The following is a 24384-nucleotide window of genomic DNA, read 5'->3' as shown; positions in this document are numbered from 1 at the left end:
CTGGCTGGTTCTCACTATCATGCTCAGGGTCTAAATGATCACCATATGTAGGGGCAGGAAAATATTTCTCTCCAGGTCAGATTGGCAGTGACCTTGAAGATTTTTCACCCCTCCGCTGCAGCATGTGGGTGTGGATCACTTGCCAGGATTATCTGGGTATATTTCACTTAATTATTTCCCTGCCAGTGCTGGGGCCTTGCGTACTGGTGCACCTCCATCCTTCCTAGCCCTGGTCTACACTAGGACTTTAGGTCGAATTTAGCAGCATTAAATCGATGTAAACCTGCACCCGTCCACACGATGAAGCCCTTTATTTCGACTTAAAGGGCTCTTAAAATCGATTTCCTTACTCCACCCCTGACAAGTGGATTAGCGCTTAAATCGGCCTTGCCGGGTCGAATTTGGGGTACTGTGGACACAATTCGACGGTACTGGCCTCCGGGAGCTATCCTAGAGTGCTCCATTTTGACCGCTCTGGACAGCACTCTCAACTCAGATGCACTGGCCAGGTAGACAGGAAAAGAACCGCGAACTTTTGAATCTCATTTCCTGTTTGGCCAGCGTGGCAAGCTGCAGGTGACCATGCAGAGCTCATCAGCAGAGGTGACCATGATGGAGTCTCAGAATCGCAAAAGAGCTCCAGCATGGACCGAACGGGAGGTACGGGATCTGATCGCTGTATGGGGAGAGGAATCCGTGCTATCAGAACTCCGTTCCAGTTTTTGAAATGCCAAAACCTTTGTCAAGATCTCCCAAGGCATGAAGGACAGAGGCCATAACAGGGACCCGAAGCAGTGCCGCGTGAAACTGAAGGAGCTGAGGCAAGCCTACCAGAAAACCAGAGAGGCGAACGGCCGCTCCGGGTCAGAGCCCCAAACATGCCGCTTCTATGATGAGCTGCATGCCATTTTAGGGGGTTCAGCCACCACTACCCCAGCCGTGTTGTTTGACTCCTTCAATGGAGATGGAGGCAATACGGAAGCAGGTTTTGGGGACGAAGAAGATGATGATGATGACGAGGTTGTAGATAGCTCACAGCAAGCAAGCGGAGAAACCGGTTTTCCCGACAGCCAGGAACTGTTTCTCACCCTGGACCTGGAGCCAGTACCCCCTGAACCCACCCAAGGCTGCCTCCTGGACCCAGCAGGCGGAGAAGGGACCTCCGGTGAGTGTACCTTTTAAAATACTATACATGGTTTAAAAGCAAGCATGTGAAAGGATTACTTTGCCCTGGCATTCGCGGCTCTCCTGGATATACTCCCAAAGCCTTTGCAAAAGGTTTCTGGGGAGGGCAGACTTATTGCGTCCTTCATGGTAGGACACTTTACCACTCCAGGCCAGTAACACGTACTCGGGAATCATTGTACAACAAAGCATTGCAGTGTATGTTTGCTGGCGTTCAAGCAACATCCGTTCGTGTGTTATCCTCAGGAGAGTGAGATATAATCCATGGTCACCTGGTTGAAATAGGGTGCTTTTCTTCAGGGGACACTCAGAGGAGCCCATTCCTGCTGGGCTGTTTGCCTGCGGCTGAACAGAAATGTTCCCCGCTGCTAGCCACAGGGAGGGGGAGGGTTGAGGGGGTAGCCACGCGGTGGGGGGAGGCAAAATGCGACCTTGTAACAACAGCACATGTGCTATGTATGTAATGTTAACAGCAAGGTTTACCCTGAAAGAGTGTAGCCAGTGTTTTATAAAATGTGTCTTTTTAAATACCGCTGTCCCTTTTCTTTTCTCCACCAGCTGCATGTGTTTCAATGATCACAGGATCTTCTCCTTCCCAGAGGCTAGTGAAGATTAGAAAGAAAAAAAAACGCACTCGAGATGAAATGTTCTCCGAGCTCATGCTGTCCTCCCACACTGACAGAGCACAGACGAATGCGTGGAGGCAAATAATGTCAGAGTGCAGGAAAGCACAAAATGACCAGGAGGAGAGGTGGCGGGCTGAAGAGAGTAAGTGGCGGGCTGAAGAGAGGGCTGAAGCTCGAATGTGGCGGCAGCGTGATGAGAGGAGGCAGGATTCAATGCTGAGGCTGCTGGAGGACCAAACCAGTATGCTCCAGTGTATGGTTGAGCTGCAGCAAAGGCAGCTGGAGCACAGACCGCCGCTACAGCCCCTGTGTAACCAACCGCCCTCCTCCCCAAGTTCCATAGCCTCCACACCCAGACGCCCAAGAACGCGGTGGGGTGGCCACCGGCCAACCAGCCACTCCACCACAGAGGATTGCCCAAAAAAAAGAAGGCTGTCATTCAATAAATTTTAAAGTTGTAAACTTTTAAAGTGCTGTGTGGCATTTTCCTTCCCTCCTCCACCACCCCTCCTGGGCTACCTTGGTAGTCATCCCCCTATTTGTGTGATGAATGAATAAAGAATGCATGAATGTGAAGCAACAATGATTTTATTGCCTCTGCAAGAGGTGATCAAAGGGAGGAGGGGAGGGTGGTTAGCTTACAAGGAAGTAGAGTGAACCAAGGGGCAGGGGGTTTCATCAAGGAGAAACAAACAGAACTTTCACACCGTAGCCTGGCCAGTCATGAAACTGGTTTTCAAAGCCTCTCTGATGCGTACCGCACCCTCCTGTGCTCTTCTAACCGCCCTGGTGTCTGGCTGCGTGTAACCAGCAGCCAGGCGATTTGCCTCAACCTCCCACCCCGCCATAAACGTCTCCCCCTTACTCTCACAGATATTGTGGAGCACACAGCAAGCAGTAATAACAGTGGGAATATTGGTTTCGCTGAGGTCTAAGCGAGTCAGTAAACTGCGCCAGTGCGCCTTTAAACGTCCAAATGCACATTCTACCACCATTCTGCACTTGCTCAGCCTGTAGTTGAACAGCTCCTGACTACTGTCCAGGCTGCCTGTGTACGGCTTCATGAGCCATGGCATTAAGGGGTAGGCTGGGTCCCCAAGGATAACTATAGGCATTTCAACATCACCAACAGTTATTTTCTGGTCTGGGAATAAAGTCCCTTCTTGAAGCTTTTGAAACAGACCAGAGTTCCTGAAGATGCGAGCGTCATGTACCTTTCCCGGCCATCCCACGTTGATGTTGGTGAAACGTCCCTTGTGATCCACCAGAGCTTGCAGCACTACTGAAAAGTACCCCTTGCGGTTTATGTACTCGCCGGCTTGGTGCTCCGGGTTCCGTCTATGGCCCCACCACAGTTAGGGAATCCCATTGCAGCAAAGCCATCCACTATGACCTGCACATTTCCCAAGGTCACTACCCTTGATATCAGCAGATCTTTGATTGCGTGGGCTACTTGCATCACAGCAGCCCCCACAGTAGATTTGCCCACTCCAAATTGATTCCCGACTGACCGGTAGCTGTCTGGCGTTGCAAGCTTCCACAGGGCTATCGGCACTCGCTTCTCAACTGTGAGGGCTGCTCTCATCTTGGTATTCATGCGCTTCAGGGCAGGGGAAAGCAAGTCACAAAGTTCCATGAAAGTGCCCTTACGCATGCGAAAGTTTCGCAGCCACTGGGAATCGTCCTAGACCTGCAACACTATGCGGTCCCACCAGTCTGTACTTGTTTCCCGAGCCCAGAATCGGCGTTCCACAGCATGAACCTGCCCCATTAGCACCATTATGCATGCATTGGCAGGGCCCATGCTTTCAGAGAAATCTGTGTCCATGTCCTGATCACTCACGTGACCGCGCTGACGTCGCCTCCTCGCCCGGTAGCGCTTTGCCAGGTTCTGGTGCTGCATATACTGCTGGATAATGCGTGTGGTGTTTAATGTGCTTCTAATTGCCAAAGTGAGCTGAGCGGACTCCATGCTTTCCTTGGTATGGCGTCCGCACAGAAAAAAGGCGCGGAATGATTGTCTGCCGTTGCTCTGACGGAGGGAGGGGCGACTGACGACACGGCTTACAGGGTTGGCTTCAGGAGGCTAAAATCCACAAAGGGGGTGGCTTTACATCAAGGAGTAGTTCAGGCAGGACTTCACGGAGGGTTCCAATAAGAAATGGTGCACCTAAGTTATTGTTCTTATTGGAACAAGGAGGTTAGCCTGGCCTCTGATTGATACATGGCTAGATCTACCTCGCAGCACCTTCTCTGTGAGTGACTGCAGTGTGACCTAGAGGAATGAGTCCCCTAGACAGGGGAGGAGGCAAATGAGTACAAAACAAATCTGGTCTATTTCTTGTTTTGATCCACTCCATCTATCTTTTACATCTTTGGCTGGCAGCAGACGGTGCAGAAGGACTGCAAGCCATCCACATCTCATGGCTGCTCGGCAGAAGATGGTACAGTACGACTGCTAGCCATCCTCATCTCTTGCCTGCCTGGCAGAAGATGGCACAGTACGATTGCTAGCCATCGTCATCTCTTGCCTGCCCGGCAGAAGATGGTACAATACGATTGCTAGCCATCGTCATCTCTTGCCTGCCCGGCAGAAGATGGTACAATACGACTGCTAGCAATCCGTATTGCCTGCCTGCTCACCATTAGACGGTTCAATACGACTGACTGCAGGACTAAAGAGAATGACCTGGTCAAGTCACCAAAAATTTAGTCCCTGCACCCATGTCTGCCCAGCCGCTCCCAGCCGACGTGGCCAGGAGCACCTCGGACATGACGAGGACGGCTACCAGTCATACTGCACCATCTGCTGCCAGAAGGCAATGGGTTGCTGCTACTGTGTAGCAATGCCGTACCGCGTCTGCCAGCACCCAGGAGACATACGGTGACGGTTACCTGAGCGGGCTCCATGCTTGCGGTGGTATGGCGTCCGCACAGGTAACTCAGGAAAAAAGGCGCGAAACGATTGTCTGCCCTTGCCTTCACAGAGGGAGGGAGGGAACGGGGGCCGGACAATATGTACCCAGAACCACCCGCGACAATGTTTTAGCCCAATCAGAGTGCTCCATTGGGCTGCTCTGGACAGCACTCTCAACTCAGATGCACGATTGTTTGCCGTTGCTCTGACGCAGGGAGGGGCGACTGAGGACATGGTTTACAGGGTTGACTTCACGGAGTGTTCCAATAAGAAATGGTGCACCTAAGTTATTGTTCTTATTGGAACAAGGAGGTTAGCCTGGCCTCTGATTGATACATGGCTAGATCTACCTCGCTGCACCTTCTCTGTGCGTGACTGCAGTGTGACCTAGAGGAATGAGTCCCCTAGACAGGGGAGAAGGCAAATGAGTACAAAACAAATCTGGTCTATTTCTTGTTTTGATCCACTCCATCTATCTTTTACATCTTTGGCTAGCAGCAGACGGTGCAGAAGGACTGCATGCCATCCACATCTCATGGCTGCTCGGCAGAAGACGGTGCAATAGGACTGCTAGCAATCCATATTGCCTGCCTGCTCACCATAAGACGGTTCAATAGGACTGACTGCCAGACTAAAAAAAATGACCTGGTCAAGTCACTAAAAATTTAGTCCCTGCGCCCATGTCTGCCCAGGCGCTCCTGATCGACCTCACACAGGCGACCAGGAACACCTCGGACATGACGAGGACGGCTACCAGTCGTACTGTACCGTCTGCTGCCAGAAGGCAATGGGTTGCTGCTACTGTGTAGCAATGCCGTACCGCGTCTGCCAGCACCCAGGAGACATACGGTGACGGTTACCTGAGCGGGCTCCATGCTTGCGGTGGTATGGCGTCCGCACAGGTAACTCAGGAAAAAAGGCGCGAAACAATTGTCTGCCCTTGCCTTCACGGAGGGAGGGAGGGAACGGGGGCCGGACAATATGTACCCAGAACCACCCGCGACAATGTTTTAGCCCAATCAGAGTGCTCCATTGTGACTGCTCTGGACAGCACTCTCAACTCAGATGCACGATTGTTTGCCGTTGCTCTGACGCAGGGAGGGGCGACTGAGGACACGGCTTACAGGGTTGACTTCACGGAGGGTTCCAATAAGAAATGGTGCACCTAAGTTATTGTTCTTATTGGAACAAGGAGGTTAGCCTGGCCTCTGATTGATACATGGCTAGATCTACCTCGCTGCACCTTCTCTGTGAGTGACTGCAGTGTGACCTAGAGGAATGATTCCCCTAGACAGGGGAGGAGGCAAATGAGTACAAAACAAATCTGGTCTATTTCTTGTTTTGATCCACTCCATCTATCTTTTACATCTTTGGCTGGCAGCAGACGGTGCAGAAGGACATATTGCCTGCCTGCTCACCATAAGACGGTTCAATAGGACTGACTGCCGGACTAAAGAGAATGACCTGGTCAAGTCACCAAAAATTTAGTCCCTGCGCCCATGTCTGCCCAGGCGCTCCTGATCGACCTCACACAGGCGACCAGGAGTACCTCGGACATGACGAGGACGGCTACCAGTCGTATTGTACCGTCTGCTGCCACAAGGCAATGGGTTGCTGCTACTGTGTAGCAATGCCGTGCCGCGTCTGCCAGCACCCAGGAGACATACGGTGACGGTTACCTGAGCGGGCTCCATGCTTGCGGTGGTATGGCGTCCGCACAGGTAACTCAGGAAAAAAGGCGCGAAACAATTGTCTGCCCTTGCTTTCACGGAGGGAGGGAGGGAGGGAAGGGGGGGACTGACGATATGTACCCAGAACCACCCGCGACAATGTTTCAGCCCCATCAGGCATTGGGATCTCAACCCAGAATTCCAATGGGCAGCGGAGACTGCGGGAACTGTGGGATAGCTACCCACAGTGCAACGCTCCGGAAGTCGACTCTAGCCTCGGTACTGTGGAAGCACTCCGCCGAGTTAATGCACTTAATGTACTTCTGTGGGGACACACACACTCGAATATATAAAACCGATTTCTAAAAAACCGACTTCTATAAATTCGACCTTATTCCGTAGTGTAGACATACCCCTAGTCTCTGCTTGTGGCATGTAATAGTCTGGTCTCCTGCAGGCTGTAACACTTAGGTCTGGGTTTAGTGGGTGGGTTCCGGGTGGTGTTTAATGACCTATGATATACAGGGAGTCAGACTAGATGATCCGGGGATCCCTTCTGGCCTTAAATGCTATGATTGTATGATTTGTCTTATGGTAGCATCTAAGAGGCCAATAACAGAGATTGTGGCCCCCTTGATGTAGAGCCATTCTGCACTGTTAGAGGGCTTATTCCTTCACCCTCCCACTTCCCTGGTCCTTCTCGTGTGAACAGAGAGCAACTATACCCAAAGAGAAGGTGCAAACAATTTGACGTTTATTGGGGTGAGCTTCCAGCAAGCTTAAATCCAAGTTCCCTTTTCCTTATTTTCGAATCCCAACTTACTTCCGGTTTGTCCTTAATTTATATAGTAATATTCTCAGCTATACCTTAACCAATCATTTTACTGAAATTTACCTAACCAATCCTAACATATTGTAACATGATTAGGCAACCAATTATATCCCACCACCTTAATTAGGTTACAACCAGCAAAATTAATTATACAGCAGACAGAAACAATCACAGAACCAGACAGAGACCATGCAAATAAACAACAGCAAAGTGGGAACTATAAGGATAAAGCAATACAGAAGTGACAATTTCACAACTACATCTATAAAGACAAAAGGGTTTCCCAGCTGTGTCTATTGATAAGTGAGTTCTTACCCAACAGAAAACTATCAAACTAAATTTCCTTTTACATCTTCTAGGCTCTTCCCTTTATCTGCAGGTGATAGATCGGATCACCTTTCTAACAGCCCCAGATTGCCTTATTTCAATGTGACTAGTTTGGACTGTAAGGATGTGACCGTTCGCTTCCCAGCTTATGGCTGCCTTTGCTGCTTAGCCAAAGGCCTCAGCTTAAGAACAGGGCCTCAGACTGTCACAGTGAGAGAAGGCCCTTACACAGGCAGACAGTGATTTTGATTCTTTTATACCTCTATAACTAGCTAAATGATAAACATATACCTAAATGCTTAAAGTATAGACCTTTACAGGTAGGCCTGCATATCTATATCCTAACATACACATGAATAGTAAGAGACAGTCCTTGAATGCCTTATCAGAGAATACCATAACACCCAGGAGTGACACAATCATCTTTGCAATGGCTTAGGCAAATTTCTAGATATAATGATACAATAAATAAAACTCTTCAGTCTGGAGGCCAAGTAAGTCTTGAGAACCAAACTACCCGGTTAAGGGCTCAGTCTCCTGTAAACACCTGCTGTTCTTTTCTGCAGCGTCAATTTTATTTTAGGAGTGCCAAGAGAGGAAATAAAGGTGTTCATATTCCACAGAGAAACATTTTCCCTGCATTAATGAAGCTAAACAGCTCTCATGCTGTTGACTATTACCTCAAGAAAGGAGACCATTTCTGGATGCTATATTGGACTTTACCACCGAGTGTATATTTACTCAACAAGAACACCTAAAAACACCTTAAATAAATAAATAAAAATCCCAGCCTAGAAATACCATAGAGAACATTCAGAGAACAGCTGAATGAAAGAGCTGTCATCAGAGTCTCTGCTGAGCTATTCGACGCACGGCTTCTCATTATGAGCCTCCCGATTCTTCTGAAGGAACCTTGAAAGCTAAGCAGGACACTTACTGTATGTACTTCCACGTACCCAGTCTCTCAAAGGAGCCAGTGGCAAAGAGTTAAAAAGTAACTTATTTACTTTAGGTAAACTCCTTCTGTTTGCTTCTCTTCTGTTCGCTGCTCATTGGCTGCCTTTTCATAAGCTTTTTAGCTATCTCAAAACCAAAAGGGATACATACAGGAAACAGAAGGAGGGGCATGTCACCAAGGAAGTATACATGGGAATAGCCCAAATGTGTAGGGACAAAATCAGGAAAGCCCAGGCAAAGAATGAGTTACAGCTGACAAGAAATGTTAGAGACCACGGGACATTCTTCAAATATGTCAGAGAAAAAAGAAAGATCGAGGACGGTTTGGGTCCGTTGCTCAATGGAAAAGGTGAGCTGGCAATGGAAGATGATAGGAAGGCAGAGCTGCTCAATGCCTACTTAGCTTCAGCCTTCTCACAAAAAATAAAATGTGACCGGATGACTAATGAAGTTACCATAGACAATAAAAACAACAAGGAGACCGGTGGCACCTTAAAGACTAACAGATTTATTTGAGCATAAGCTTTGTATATGCTCAAATAAATCTGTTAGTCTTTAAGGTGCCACCGGACTCCTTGTTTTCTTTGTGGATACTGACTAAGACGGCTACCCCCCAATACATAGACAATAAAGAGGAAGGAATGCAGATCAGGATATGTAAAGAACATTTCAGAGATCTTCTGACCAATTTGAATCCATTCAAATTAATGGGGCTGGATGCTATTCACCTGAGGGTACTGAAGGAATTAGCTGAAGAAATCTTGGAACCACTGGCAATAATATTTACAATCTCATGGATGACGGGACGGTCCTGCAAGACTGGAGAAAACCTAACATAGTGCCCATCTTTAAAAAGCGGGGAAAGGAGGATCTGGGGAACTATAGACCAGTGGTTCTCAAAGCCGGTCCGGCGCTTGTGCAGGGAAAGCCCCTGGCGGGCCAGACCGGTTTGTTTACCTGCTGCGTCCTCAGGTTCGGCCGATCGCGGCTCCCACTGGCCGCGATTCGCCGCTCCAGGCCAATGGGGGCTGCGGAAAGTGGTGCGGGCCAAAGGACGTCCTGGTCGCCCTTCCCGCAGCCCCCATTGGCCTGGAGCGGCGAACCGCGGCTAACTGGTTTGGGGGTGGATAGAGGGAATGCATATATACCCAGACTTCAGCAAGGCTTTGGACACTGACCCACATGACATTCTGATAAGTAAGCTGAAGAAATTTGGGCTTGACAGAACTACCATTAAGTGGACATATAATTGGTTTAATGATCACAAACAATGAGTAACTATTAATGGAATGATGTCAGTTCGGAAGGAGGTCTCAAATGGGGTTCCACAGGTCTGTTCTGGGTCCAGTGTTATTTAACTTCTTATTAATGACCTGGATGTAAGAATGGAGAGTATGCTGATCAAGTCTGCAGATGGCACAAAGCTGGAGATGGGGGTTGCCAACATTTTAGAGGATAGAGCTAAAAATCCAGAGGGATCTTGATAAACTGCAGAACTGGGCTTTAGAATACAAAATGAAATTAAACAAAGAAAAATGTAAGGTGCTACGCTTAGGGAAGAAAAACCAAACGCACAAATACAGAATGGAGGATAACCGGCTTGGCAGTTCCACTGCTGAGAAGGATCTGGGAGTTGTGGTGGATCACAACCTCCACATGAGTCAGCAATGAGATGTTGTTGCAAAAAAAAGCAAGTGCAATTTTCGGTTGCATTAAAAGAGGCATAGCATTCAAGTCACGGGAGATGATAGTACTGCTCAGCTTGGCGCTCATTAGGCCTCAGCTGGAGGACTGTGTCCACTTTTGGTCATCCATGTATAGAAAGAATGTAGAGAAACTGGAAAGAATCCAAAGGCTAGAGACAAAGTTGCTTAAAGGATGGAATACAAGCCATATGAGCAAAGGCTGATGGAACTGGGTACACTTAATTTGGAAAAGAGGAGATTAAGGGGGGACATGATAGCAATCTTCAAATACTTGAGAGGCTGCCATAAAAAAGATGGAGAAAAGTTGTTCTCTCTTGCCACAGAAGGCAGGACAAGAGGCCATGGGTTCAAACTACAGCATAGCAGATTTAGATTAAATCTCAGGAACAGTTTCCTAACTGTAAGAACAGTAGGACAATGGCACAGATGACTAGGGAGGTTGTGAAAGCTCCTTCACTGGGGGTTTTCAAAGGGAGGCTGGAGAGCCATCTGTCTGGGATGGTTTAGACACAACAAATCCTACATCTTAGCAGGGGGTTAGACTTAATGACCCTTGCGATCCCTTCTAACCCTGTGATTCTACCATTTTCCGCCCCCTCTTCCCCAGTGTCAGTGAAAAGAAATGAGATCAGCAGCCCTAGAGTCTGGAGTTCTCTGCCTATCGACAGAGCAGGTTCAGTGAAAGGAGTGTCTCCATTGCACCAAGCTAGCAGGGGAGAGGGCCCATAGACACAGTTTAATTTGCACCCACTTTAAGGTTCCTTTCCTCAGCCTGCCCAGTGTAAAGGACCTTAGTGTAAATGAGATTCAGGTCGTTAAAGTCTCCTGCCAATCACAAAGGGTTAGATCTTCAGCTGGTGTAAATCGGGGTAGCTCCACTGATTTTGATAGGCCTCTACCAATTGACACCAGCTGAGGATCTGGTGCAAAACATGGGGAAACTTTAAAGAATTAGTAATAAGCCACAGACTTGCTTATGCCCAAAGTTGCTGATCTGAAGCCAGCCAGAACTGGCAGCTGCTGAAAGTCATTGTCACTGGAAGGCTGTTTGGTGGCGTATGTGAAATGGGGTCTCAGTCTAGCTCCTAGCACACATATCTCAGCTTTGCCAAATGCCTCTGGCACTAATTGGCAATAGAACTGAATGAGCTCTGGATACTGGAGTCCATTTCCAGCCCTGCAGGTGATCTCTTCAGGTCAGTGATGGGAAAGGGCATGTTGGCAGGACAGCAGAGACACAGTCACGCTGCCCTCTCCACTCTCACAGTAATATTAAAGAGGAGCGAAATCTATCTCCTGGCGAGATCGTCCTACTATATTTAATTAACTGGAAGAAAATTTGGGAGGTCAGCAGTGCTTCTGCAGTATCTTCCCTGAACTTAGTGTTAATAATCTTTTCCGACACATTTCTTCACTGTCAAGTTATCTTCCATACCGACAGTCACAGAGTCCTGAATCCAAATTGATTTAAATAATTCAGTCAAGGACTATGGAATCCAGGCATTTCTTCGTGTAAACCACTGTTCCGTGTGCGTAGGGGTAGGTCTATACAGTCAGCAGTGGCGAGGTTCATGGTGCCCACCTCCCTCCTCTGGGCTTCAGAGCCAGAGATCCAGCCCGAGTCTGAACGACTGCACCGCTGTTTTAGAGCTGCAGAGCAAACCCGAGGCTGTCAGCCCAGGCTCTGAGACTCGCTGCTGTGGGCTGCTACTTGCTGTGTCGCTGTACCCTTACAAATCCCACTCTGGCCCAGTCCACAAAGGATCTGAGTTGTTACAGCCCCTGGCTAGGGAGCCTTGGCCATTAGCTAGTGATTTTAGATCTGGAGATTCCCCAGTTCAGGCCCTGGTGTGCCAGCCAAGAGACACTCACACTGGCAGCCGGAGGCGGCTGACTTACCACGTCATGGGTGCTGGGTCTGCTCAGCTCTGATCCAGCGCGATAGAAGCTACATCGTCAGCTGGTATACACGGGAAAAGTTCCACTCGCTGCACTGGCATTAGAGAACTGGGCTCTGAAAACCTCCACTGACATGACAGCTGATGCAATGAGTTGGCCATGTGACACCCACCTACCATAGGTGCCGACTCCGTGGGTGGTCCGGGGCTCTAGCACCCCTGGGAAAAAAATAGGGGGTGCTCAGCACCCACCAGCCACAGTGGTTCTGGCCCTTGGGCTGGCCGCCAATCAGCTCTTCAGTGCGGGCCCCTGGGTGGGCAGCTGAGCAGCAAGCGGCTCGCGGGAGGTGCTGGCGGGAGGCAAAGAGGCGCAAGCAGCCGGGGCCCGGGGGGGGGCAGAGTGGGGGTGGGAAGAGGTGGAGCAAGGGCGGGGCCTCAGCGGAAGAGGCGGAGGGGGGCAGCCATCGGGGGGGAAAACAGTCATGGCCCATGCTGCCTGCTGAACTCTAAATTTCTCAGCAGTATCACAGAACATCCAGCGCGTTCTGTGTCTCCTAACGTGCACTGATCCCCCATCACTTTAGTCCCCATTTAAAACCCCGAGGGCCGATGCCATAATCCCTGCGCAATCCTCCAGGTGGGGAAAGGTTTGGTGCAGAGAGATGGGGATTGTGTCGAAGGCAAATTCATCCCCTTCACAAAAAGGCCTACAGGCAAACAAAAGGGCTCGTCACAATGATAGGGAAACAGCTCATTGCTGGTATTTTTTTAAACCGCCAGCCTTGGAAAGCCTAAGTAGGGAGAAATAAGTCTGATAATTGATCGTTTAGTCAGGGAGGTGAGGGAGAGCGGAGCATTTCGGTGCACACTGAATGAGCAGCAGGCACTTGTCCTGCTTCATTATTTTCTGATAGCACTTAGGCATTGATTTCAATTAAAATTCAGGGAACAGACCTGGACCCCCATCAACTCTTGACTCGGCATTTCAATAAAGCCACTGCGGGCCTCTCCCAGCATATAAAGGAGCCCGAGAGTGATGAATGCAAATGGCTTCCTCCTCAACGCTTTGGTAGGCCCGTCAGGCACAAATCCATCACTCCTGCAACCCCGTCAATTAACCTGCGCAGAGTTCTCAGAAGGCAGCGCCGGTGTCATGCCGCTCAACAAAGGAGCATTGCTGTTCAGCACTCCGGGCAAGGGGAAATGGGCGGGAGATGGCTTGTTTTATGCTCTGGGCAACCAAACTGATTTTACTTCCTCACCTGCGGCTACTGCGACAAGCCTGCGAGTGCTTCCCCCTGCTTCTCTGACCCTGCCCAGTGGCTGCAGCCCGGTCTACATGCGGTGCTACAGAATCAAAATAAAATCCTCCCTGCTGTTTCACAGCTTGGTACATTATTCTTCACCTCCCCTGCTTACAATGCGCCCTTGCGCAGAGCTGCTCATTGCAAATGGCTGCCCTGTTCCACCCCATGGGCTGGGGAGCGTTTCAGTAGAGGGCAAGGCAAGCTGTTAGGATATAGGTTTCAGAGTAGCAGCCGTGTTAGTCTGTATAAAAAGGAGTACTAGTGGCACCTTAGAGACTAACACATTTATTTGAGCATAAGCTTTCGTGAGCTACAGCTCACTTCCACTGAATGCATCCGATGAAGTGAGCTGTAGCTCATGAAAGCTTATGCTCAAATAAATGTGTTAGTCTCTAAGGTGTCACAAGTCCTCCTTTTCTTGTTAGGATATAGATATTCAGGCCTGTCTGTAAAGGCCTATACTCTAAGAATTTAGGTGTATTCTTATCACTTGGCTAGTTAGAGGTATAAAAGAAAGAATCAAAATCCCTGTCTGCCAGTGTAAGGGCCTTCTCTTACTGTGACAGTCTGAGGCCCTGTTCTTAGGCTAAGGCCTTTGGCTAAGCAACAGAGGCAGCCATAAGCTGGGAAGCGACCGGTCACCTCCTCACATTCCAAACTAGTCACATTGAAATAAGATGCTATTGGGCTGTTAGGAATACAATCCTGTCCTGATAATACCTATCGCCTCCAGAGAAAGGGAAGTGTCTAGAAGATGTAAAAGGAAACTTAGTTTGATAGCATCCTGTCTGGCAAGAACTCACTTATCAATAGCTGGGATGTGAAATCCTCACTTCTGTATTGTTTTGTCATTATAGTTCCCACTTTGCTATTGTTTGTCTGTATAATCTCTGTCTGGTTCTGTGATTGTTCCTGTCTGCTGTATAATTAATTTTGCTGGGTGTAAACTAATTAAGGTGATGGGATATAATTGGTTCCATAATCATGTTACAATATGTTAGGATTGGTTAGTTAAATTTCAGGAAAATGATTAGTTAAGGAACAGCTAAGCAGAACTCAAGTTTTACTATATAGTCTGCAGTCAATCAGGGAGTGGGTGGGTGGCTGGGGGGCGATGGGAATGGGGGTGGGGAAATTGGAATCATGTTTGGCTAAGGGCAGGAATGGGAACAAGGACACAGGTGTAAGGCTCTGTGGTGTCAGAGCTGGGAAGGGGGACACTAAGGAAGGAAACTGGAATCATGCTTGCTGGAAGTTCACCCCAATAAACATTGAATTGTTTGCACCTTTGGACTTGGGGTATTGTTGCTCTCTGTTCATGCAAGAAGGACCAGGGAAGTAAGTGGGTGAAGGAATAAGCCCCCTAACATCTTGGTGCCGGTGACTGACTCGGATGCATGTAAGTCCCCCTCCCCAACAGTCTGCGCAGCTGCTTGGAGGGGGTATCGCGAACTCTCGTGATGGTAGTTGCAGGTTCTGGCAAGCCAGGGTAAAGGATATTTTGGATAAATGGATAAGGAAGAACCAGGGCTCATACCAGGTGCAGGGGTCACCCTGGGATGAGATTAAAAAGGAAATGGAGGAAGTGTTAGGGAACCCAGAGGGATTGGGGGTGGCTGAGGAGCCCACCCTCCTTGGTATATGGGTAGTGGAAGAAGGTCCCTGCCCATGGGGACTGAATGCCCTCCAGGGAAAGGAGGCACTTCAGATGGCTTGTGAGAGATTTGAAGTAAGGGCAGCATTATGGGAAGCTGCCAGTAATCTTTCAAGTTTGGTGCTGCTTCAGCAAGGGCTGCTGAAGTGTTGTAAATTTGTTAGGGGTAGTGAAAGATGATTTGGCACAACAGGGTTTAAAGTCAAAAGCAGAGTTAACAGACTACCTTTAGAGAGTGGAGCTGGGACTTGGTTCTGGGGGAGTGGAGAGAAAGAGGGGGAAGAAAAAAAAAAGTTTCAAAGTGCAATCTGCCTTTCCACACTTTTGTTTTTCTGAAGTTTTAATGGAGGGTACTTTGGATACTTACGTGAGATGTCGAGAAGGAAGTTTTTGTTTAATGATAAAACCCAGTTATATAAATGTAACTGTATGTGCAACTCTGTGCAGTCACATTGGATGGAAGCTTGGTAATTAAATTATCCAAGGGGGTCAGGTCGAGTGGCTACTACCACCACTATGCTTCTGTCCCCAGAAGCCTTTACAGCTATTCTGAGGGAAAATGGGCCCTTTTCCCACAGAAATGGTCTATAAGGGACTGCTGCAGGCAGCAGGAGGAGAGAGAATCTGAGCAAAATTATTTGACTATTGGGTAATGTAATCAAAATCACTAAAGGATGTAAGGGGTTTCTATTGGAACTTAACTTGGCTGCCCCGGTTGTGTCTAGTTGTACAAGATGGAAGTGTAATCGGGGAACAGTTGTATAAAAAAGAGTAATCACAGTGCAAGAAATGTTAGGCAAAAGAAAATTTTGTGTGTGTGCACAGGTAAAAGAAAAGGAAAAGGGGAGGAATGATGGGAACACTGAGCCTTGGGGTGGCTCTGGGGGATCAGATTGTTGCTTTGGTGGTTGTGCATAAAAACTCTGTGGGCATGGGAGGCAGTTACACCTTGTGTAAAATTAATATGGCTAATATAATGTTATGGAGATTAAACTATACAGAAGGAATGTGCATTTTCCCAGGATGTGTGGAGTGTCTATTGGAGAAGAGGTAAAAGAAATGCAAAAAAACATGGTACTTAATTAAAATCCTATTAGGGCTCCAAAAGGGGCCACAATAGGTTGTGCTTTCTTTTTCAGATCTCTGTGTGATTTGGAGCAGGAGATGAAAGTGGAAAGTAATCAGAACTCTGGTGGAAGTAAAATGTTTCCCTTTTAAGACAGTGTCTGAGCTGCTAACAGCTTTGGATCCAGAAGCAAGCTAGTAAGCCTCTGCGTAAATGCAAATTACCTAGCTGATGGGCACAAAGCAGCTGCAAATAATGAATACATCTAGTCAGCAAACAAGCTACTAGAAGACTCAGATTATGGCCCTCCAGGAAAGGGAGGTGAAAAAAACAAGTCAAGCCTGAAAATAAGGGGGACAGGTTAACCTTAAGGGGGGTGTGTGTGTATGTGTATGGTGCTAAAACCTGAAGCTGTCTCTCAGGTATTACCTGAGAATAAACTTAATGTTTGGTACAGCAGAGAAACTATTGAAAACATGGTCTGTTGCACAAGAGGGGAAACTGAGGTACACCATCTCATGAATTTCATAAATGACCAGTGAGTGGGGTAATTCACTAGCCTGACTATAGAACAACATAAGGACAGCCTGGAGGTAATTCTTCTGTTTTTCCTGCAATTAGCAAGGAAATTTGTAAAAGAAAGTGGTATTATTATTATTAAGCAATAATCTGTCCCCACCAGGGGAGTGGAAATTGTTTCTTTTGTTTTTCAGACATTCTACAAGCAAGCTGGCTCCAGCGGGAAAAATAACCCAGAATACCATGGATCTGTGTTTTGTGTTTGTCTGTAGTGTTTGTCTTGTTGCTAGCATTGTTGTGTTTTAATGAACAGAAAACCTCATGACATGGGTGGGGGATGGCTTCAAAAGGCTGACCTTGGGGGGGAAGGTGTGTATGGGAATACAAAATGCTCAGCTAGGAGGCCAGCACCTGTGTAATAGCTACCGTGGTACCTGGAAATGGAATGGCAACTAAGGAGGTCCCCACAAGCCCTATGGAAATAATGAGAAGGGGAAGAGCTCACTGGGAATCAATGGAGGTGTGTGTAAAATAGTATAAATCAACAGAAGATGTTTGGATGTGCCCCTCTCCTGTGACTATGGAGGAGCAGGATCAATGGCCTATGCAGCGGGTGGACAATTGGGTGTACTGTGTATAAGGTGTTTTGCTGGGAATGTACATATGACTGGGGGCACAATTACACCAGCCCATAACCAAACTACACATATTTACATGCAGCTCTCTGGACTTTGGTACACAAATGGATTTGTGAATCTTATTGCTGTGAATAATCAAGCCAGGGCATACTGCCTGATTCCATACCAAGTGGTCAAGCTGGTTTGGACAATATCCCATTTCTCTGTGAACATTCAATGGACTTATGTTATGGACAAAAGCAAGCAAAACCTGCAGGGGCAGCTTGTTGCAACTGCCAGCAACTGGACACATCAGATCGTGACCCTGTCGAAGGAGGAGAGGCAGTGTTTTGGGCGTCTCGGATGTTGGACCATACTGCAGTGGTCAGGACTCGGTGTTACTGTGGATTTGTATTGTTAACTGTACTTGTGTTATGTTGCATATGGAGATAACCTATAAGTAATGTAGTAAGCCCTCCAAACCCTACAGTGTACTAGACAACCCGGACTCAACCTTCTCGGGCCCACTGTAATGGGAAGTCTGGAACACTAATTGGAATAGGTGTGGTATGCCCGTACGAGAGAAGGTGCAGGGCACTGTACTACACAAGGGGCAGTGGGACAAATGGAATATCAACACCTTCCACCTTGATGCCTGGCCCTATCAGGAAATGTGTCGCCATATGTCCTATGCTTTTCCAGGGATACCTGCGCAGGAGGATCCCAAAAGAAAAAGAAAAAAAGGGTTGGAGTGTTAGGATATAGATATTCAGGCCTGTCTGCAAAGGCCTGTACTTTAAGAATTTAGGTGTATTCTTATCACTTGGCTAGTTAGAGGTATAAAAGAAAGAATCAAAATCACTGTCTGCCAGTGTAAGGTCCTTCTCTTACTGTGACAGTCTGAGGCCCTGTTCTTAGGCTAAGGCCTTTGGCTAAGCAACAGAGGCAGCCATAAGCTGGGAAGTGAACAGTCACATCCTCACATTCCAAACTAGTCACATTGAAAGAAGGTGCTATTGGGCTGTTAGGAATAGAGTCCTGTCGTGATAGTGCCTATCACCTCCAGAGAAAGGGAAGTGCCTAGAAGATGTAAAAGGAAACTTAGTTTGATAGCATCCTGTCTGGCAAGAACTCACTTATCAATAGCTGGGATGTGAAATCCTCACTTCTGTATTGTTTTGTCATTATAGTTCCCACTTTGCTATTGTTTGTCTGTATAATCTCTGTCTGGTTCTGTGATTGTTCCTGTCTGCTGTATAATTAATTTTGCTGGGTGTAAACTAATTAAGGTGGTGGGATATAATTGGTTCCATAATCATGTTACAATATGTTAGGATTGGTTAGTTAAATTTCAGGAAAATGATTGGTTAAGGAACAGCTAAGCAGAACTCAAGTTTTACTATATAGTCTGCAGTCAGTCAGGAAGTGGGTGTGGGTGTGTGCGGGGGAATGGGAACAGGGAATGGGGGTGGGGAAATTGGAATCATGTTTGGCTAAGGGCAGGAATGGGAACAAGGACACAGGTGTAAGGCTCTGTGGTGTCAGAGCTGGGAAGGGGGACACTAAGGAAGGAAACTGGAATCATGCTTGCTGGAAGTTCACCCCAATAAACATTGAATTGTTTGCACCTTTGGACTTGGGGTATTGTTGTTCTCTGATCATGCGAGAAGGACCAGGGAAGTAAGTGGGTGAAGGAATAAGCCCCCTAACACAAGCCTTCCACGAATGGGGCCTGATTCTGAAGTCCTCACTAGGGCAAAATCCGCACTGAAGTCAGTACCAGCAGGGGTGGAACAGCTGCATGGCCCAGTGGTTAAAGCCTAAGTTTGGGACTGGGGATAACTGGGTTTAATTCCCTGCTCCACTATAGACTTCTTGTGTGACTTTGGGCAGCTTGGGGTGCCTTGATATTCCCCTCTGTAACGGGGGATAACAGCGCTGCCTGACCTCACGGGGTGCTGTGAGGATACACACATCAATGATTGTGAGGTGTTCAGATACCATGGTTACGGGGGCCATAGAAATACCTTGCCTAGGCAGACTGCACTCAATGGGGATTTGCAAGTGCAGGGGCATCAGGATGGAGCTTTTACAAGTTGGCAGGCACTTTGCAAATCCAAATGTCTGGTTTTCATGAGTTCTCTGAAAGATCACATTCTTTTTGGGGCTCAGCTCCTGTGCTGGGGGCAAGTGGGGAGGATAAATACCTAGATAGGCAGAAGGATTGGTTGGTTTCTCCTTCTTTGTCTCTTGAGCTTCTATGGGGTTATTATAAATGAATGAGGGCAAATGAAAAGTTGTGAAACAAGTAAAAGAATCCTAGTTCCCAGCAGCCTTCCAGCTAAGAATGGATGCTGGGAGCATTGCGGGTTAGACTTTCAACCTCAGATCCCATTCAGGCACCAAAATACATCTGGGCAGATTATCGTAAGAGTTAGCACATAGGGCACTGTGCAATTTTGGCTGCTGGAGAGTGGGACTTCCATTGTCATCAGAGTTGTCTCACGTACAGTGTGTTTGTAAGGCCAGGCCTTCTCCCATTGCATCAAGCACCCAACTAGACATATTTCTTATGCCGTGACTGATATCTAGTGGCACAGTGGTCATCTACCGGAACTGCCCCAGAAAGTGTCTTTAGTAGGACTAATGCTGGCCTATTGATGATCTCTGGCTGCACTATAGATGCAGCTTAGTGAGCTGTAGCTCACAAAAGCTTATGCTCAAATAAATTGGTTAGTCTCTAAGGTGCCACAAGTCCTCCTTTTCTTTTTACTATAGATGCAGGGTACTTGCCTCAATGGACACATTACAGAGATGAAAATAACGCCTTGTGGCACCTTAGAGACTAACCAATTTATTTGGGCATAAGCTTTCATGGGCTAAAACCCACTTCACCAGATGCCAGAGTGAAAAATACAGTAAGCAGTATATATATTACAGCACATGAAGAGATGGGAGTTGCCTTACCAAGTGGGGGGTCAGTGCTAATGAGGCCAATTCAATTAAGGTACAAGTGGCCTACTCTCAACAGCTGATTACTTTTGTAGTGCTAACAAGGCCAATGCAAATCAATTATCTCTAGCAGTATCAAATGGTTTTATGGATAATCTTGAGTATCCATCAAGGTAGACACCCTCACCCCAAATCACTGGTGGCGCTAGATAATCTAAAGTAGAGGTCATTCAGTAAGTTATACTGGGACATAGTACTCTTCTGGTGAGACCCTACATTTCCCAGCATGCACTGGGTCAGGGCCTAATCCTGCTGTCTTTACTCAGGCAACATTCTCATTGACTTCAGCAAGTGCACTGTCAGAATACAGACTGAGAAGGGCCTGCAGGATTGGGCCTCTGTTGAGTTCGAATCACTCTAGCTGCAGCACTGTGCCAGACAAATCACGGCTTGTGACTCATGTCGCAATAATAAATTCTAAACATTTCTCATGCAGATAGTGTCTGTTGAAAGCTCTTTAATGGGAGAAATGGAAGTCTGAATCTATAGGCACTTTAATAGAGGTCAGAAGCACTGTTCTTTAGCAGTCTACAAGGTGACCCTATTTGTCTGATAGAAGTGGAGATTGAGGAGAAGAAATATATTTTGTCTCCTTTTTTCCCCTTCTCTCCTTTAGTCTCTAACTTAAGGCTGCATTTCCAAGAGACGAGAGTAATTCTTCTGAATTTTCTACATTATTTCATGGCTGAGAATGAACAGGCCCTCCATTAAGTGGCAATGATATTATTCAAATTGCAGCAGCTCTGTGGCATTTTCTAAGGCATCACTATGCAGGGATGAAATAATGGTGTTTAAGATTTATTGCAAATTGTGCCACTAAATTTATTCTGTATTATAGAGGGTGGCTTGAGACACACCTATATCTGAGGAAAAACCACTGCTATGAACCTCAGCATAGGAAATGAGTTGATACAGCAGTGACAGGCAGATAGATCAATGATAGCTGCAGCACTTAGCCAGACAGACGGACATCACAAAGGAATTTGTTTAGGAATAATAGATTCTGGTATTTGTGCCACATGTTATGGCTGCATTTTACTCTTTCATTCTATAACATTTTTCAGGGGTAGTTTTGTGACAGAGATCCTAGAAAATAAGGTCTCCGTTCAGGACTGTACTTAAGTATGTGCCTCTCTTTAAGTACACAGTATTACTCTGAGCTAGTAATCTTTTGCTTTACATTGTAATTTGAATTGTTACTGGATCCCCCTTGGAATTGAAGCCACACAGCTCATAAGCTCTTTCCATCACTAATTTTGTTGGCCCAAACCCTGAAAGTCCTTGCTATGTTTTAGTCAATTCTTAGTCATAAGAACGACCATACTGGGTCAGACCAATGGTCCATCTAGCCCAGTATCCTGTCTTCTGACAGTGGCCAACGCCACATGCTTCAGAGGGAATGAAGAAAACGGGCAATCATTGAGTGAACCATCCCCTGTCATTCACTCCCAGCTTCTGGCAGTCAGAGGCTAAGGACACCCAGAGCATAGGGTTCCATAACTGATCACCTTGGCGAATAGCCATTGATGGACCTATCCTCCATGAATGTATCTGATTCTTTTTTAATCCAGTTATAGTTATGGACTTCACAACATCCCCTGGCAAGGAGTTCCACAGGTTGACTGTGCATTGTGTGAAGAAGTACTTCCTTTTGTTTGTTTTAAAAAAAGATGCCTACTTATTTCATTGGGTGACCCCTAGTTCTTGTTTTATGTGAAGGGGTAAATAACACTTCCATATTCACTTTCTTCCCACCACTCGTGATTTTATAGACCTCGGTCATATCCCCCCTCAATCATCTCTTTTTCAAGATGAAAAGTCCCAGTCTTTTTAATCTCTCCTTGTATGGAAACTGTTCCATACCCCTAATCACAGTTGTTGCCCTTCTCTGTACGTTTTCCAGTTCTAATATATCTTTTCTGAGATGTGGTGACCAGAACTGCATGCAGTATTCAAGGAGTGGGCATACTATGGATTTATACAGTGGCATGATGATATTTTCTGTTCTATTATCTATCCCTTTCCTAATGGTTCCTAACCTTCTGCTAGATTTTTTTGACTGCTGCACTACATTGAGCGGATGTTTTCAGAGAACTATCCACAATGACGCCAAGATCTTTCTTGAATGGTAACATCTAATTTAGATCCCATCATTTTGTATGTGTAGTTGGGGTTATGTTTTCCAATGTTCATTACTTTGCATTTGTCAACATTGAATTTCTTCTGCCATTTTGTTGCCCAGTCACCCACTTTAGTGATATCCCTTTGTAATTCTTCTCAGTCAATTTTGCACTTAACTGTGTGGAGTAATTTTGTATCATCTGCAAATTTCGCCACCTCATTGTTTACCCCTTTTCCCAAATCATTTATGAATGTGTTGAACAGCACTGGTCCCAGCACAGATCCTTTGGGGACCTCACTATTTACCTCTCTCCATTCTGAAAACTGACCATTTATTCTTATCTTTTGTTTCCTGTCTTTCAACCAATTATTAATACATAGAGGACCTTCCCTCTTATCCCATGACTGCTTACTTTGCTTTAGAGCCTTTGGTGAAGGACCTTGTCAAAGGCTTTCTGAAAGTCCAAGGACACTATCTCCACTGGATCACCTTGTCCACGTGTTTGTTGACACTCTCAAATAATTCTAATAGATTGGTGAGACATGATTTCCCTTTACAAGAGCCGTGTTGACTCCTCCCCAACAGATCATGTTAATCTATGTGTCTGATCATTCTGTTCTTTACTATAGTTTCAGACAATTTGCCTGTTTCTGAAGTTAGGCTTACCAGCCTGTAATTGCCAGTAGGAGTTTGAACAAATACTGAGTGACCTTGTGCTCAAAGCCCCAGCCTGGGACTTGGGAAATCTGGGTTCAGTACTTGGTTCTGCCACAGACCTCCAGTGTGACCGTGGGGGCAAGTCACTTAATCTCTTTGTGCCTCAGTTCCCCATCTGTATAATGGGGATAATAGTATTTTGTTTTCCCACCCTTTGTCTGTCTATTCACACTTTAAACTCTCCATCACTGTACCATGGATGTATGGATAGTGCCTAGTTCAGTAGGGCCTTGATAGAATCAGAAGTGTAGGACTGGAAGGGACTTTGAGAGGTCATAGAATCATAGAATATCAGGGTTGGAAGGGACCTCAGGAGGTCATCTAGTCCAACCCCCTGCTCAAAGCAGGACCAATCCCCAATTTTTGCCCCAGATCCCTAAATGGCCCCCTCAAGGATTGAACTCACAATCTTGGGTTTAGCAGGCCAATGCTCAAACCACTGAGCTATCCCCCCTGGTCATCTAGTCCAGTCCCCTACACTCAAGGTAGGACTACATTATAACTAAACGATTCTTGACAGATGTTTGTCTAACCTGTTCTCACCTCCAGTGAGGTTTGGGCCTCCAGTCCCTACTGGAACACAAATAAATAATAATAAGGATCTCTGGACAGGATCTGTTGACTCTCAGGACCTCAGCATATGACTCCATGATTCTTTTCAACCTCTGAGTTTGAAAGGTGGGAAGTGGGCTGGCTAGAACAGAACTTCCCCCAACCTCCAAAAGTGAAGCATCAACCATTAACCCAATTCACCATCTGTTCCAACACTAACATCTTCACTGATGTTCCTCTATGTGATAAAAGTTTAAGCTTCCCCAGTGCCAGATTGGGAGCAGCACACTGTAAAACAAGATAATGACACACTCCCTCTCTCTGCAAACCACTCTCTAGATAGAGGCCAGTCTGTTGTTTTAAAAGATTTAAGTCATGAGCTAGCACCTCTACATGAGCCATAGATACTACTTTAGAGCCTAACAGCCTGTGAAGCCCAAATGTTGGTCTATTAACTCCAGCTAATGATACCTTCCTGTTGAACGAACGTTTTTATTTTTTTCTTCTGCTGACTGTCTTGTGGAAAAGTCTGACAAGTTATTAATGGCTCTGAGTAAACCTAAATCTTTCATCTACTTCACTGGAATGTAAAAATCCCTGATGATAATTGCAAATAAAGTTTTCCATTTGGGTTTTAATTTGACTGATGTGTTAGGTAGGGTTGCCACAGCGAGACTTCTATATTCATTTGACAGCTCAA

The 24384-nt window shown here is 46.7% G+C and overlaps 1 protein-coding gene across 1 annotated transcript in view; it reads left to right on the top strand.

Moving 5' to 3' along the window:
* The first annotated feature begins 467 nt into the window (after positions 1 to 467).
* The window catches only part of LOC141983515 (uncharacterized), a 40077-nt gene continuing 16160 nt past the window's right edge, over positions 468 to 24384 (top strand). The window contains exons 1-2 of the mRNA XM_074946714.1: positions 468 to 1165; positions 1744 to 2121. Of these exons, the coding sequence (XP_074802815.1) occupies positions 760 to 1165; positions 1744 to 2121 (784 nt within the window). The 5' untranslated portion in view covers positions 468 to 759. The remainder of the gene's footprint in view (positions 1166 to 1743; positions 2122 to 24384) is intronic.

The sequence above is a fragment of the Natator depressus genome, chromosome 2 (assembly GCF_965152275.1).
Source record: "Natator depressus isolate rNatDep1 chromosome 2, rNatDep2.hap1, whole genome shotgun sequence".
Lineage (NCBI taxonomy): Eukaryota > Metazoa > Chordata > Testudines > Cheloniidae > Natator > Natator depressus.
Note: the sequence above shows the minus strand (reverse complement) of the source record. Positions and strands in the feature narration are given on the sequence as shown.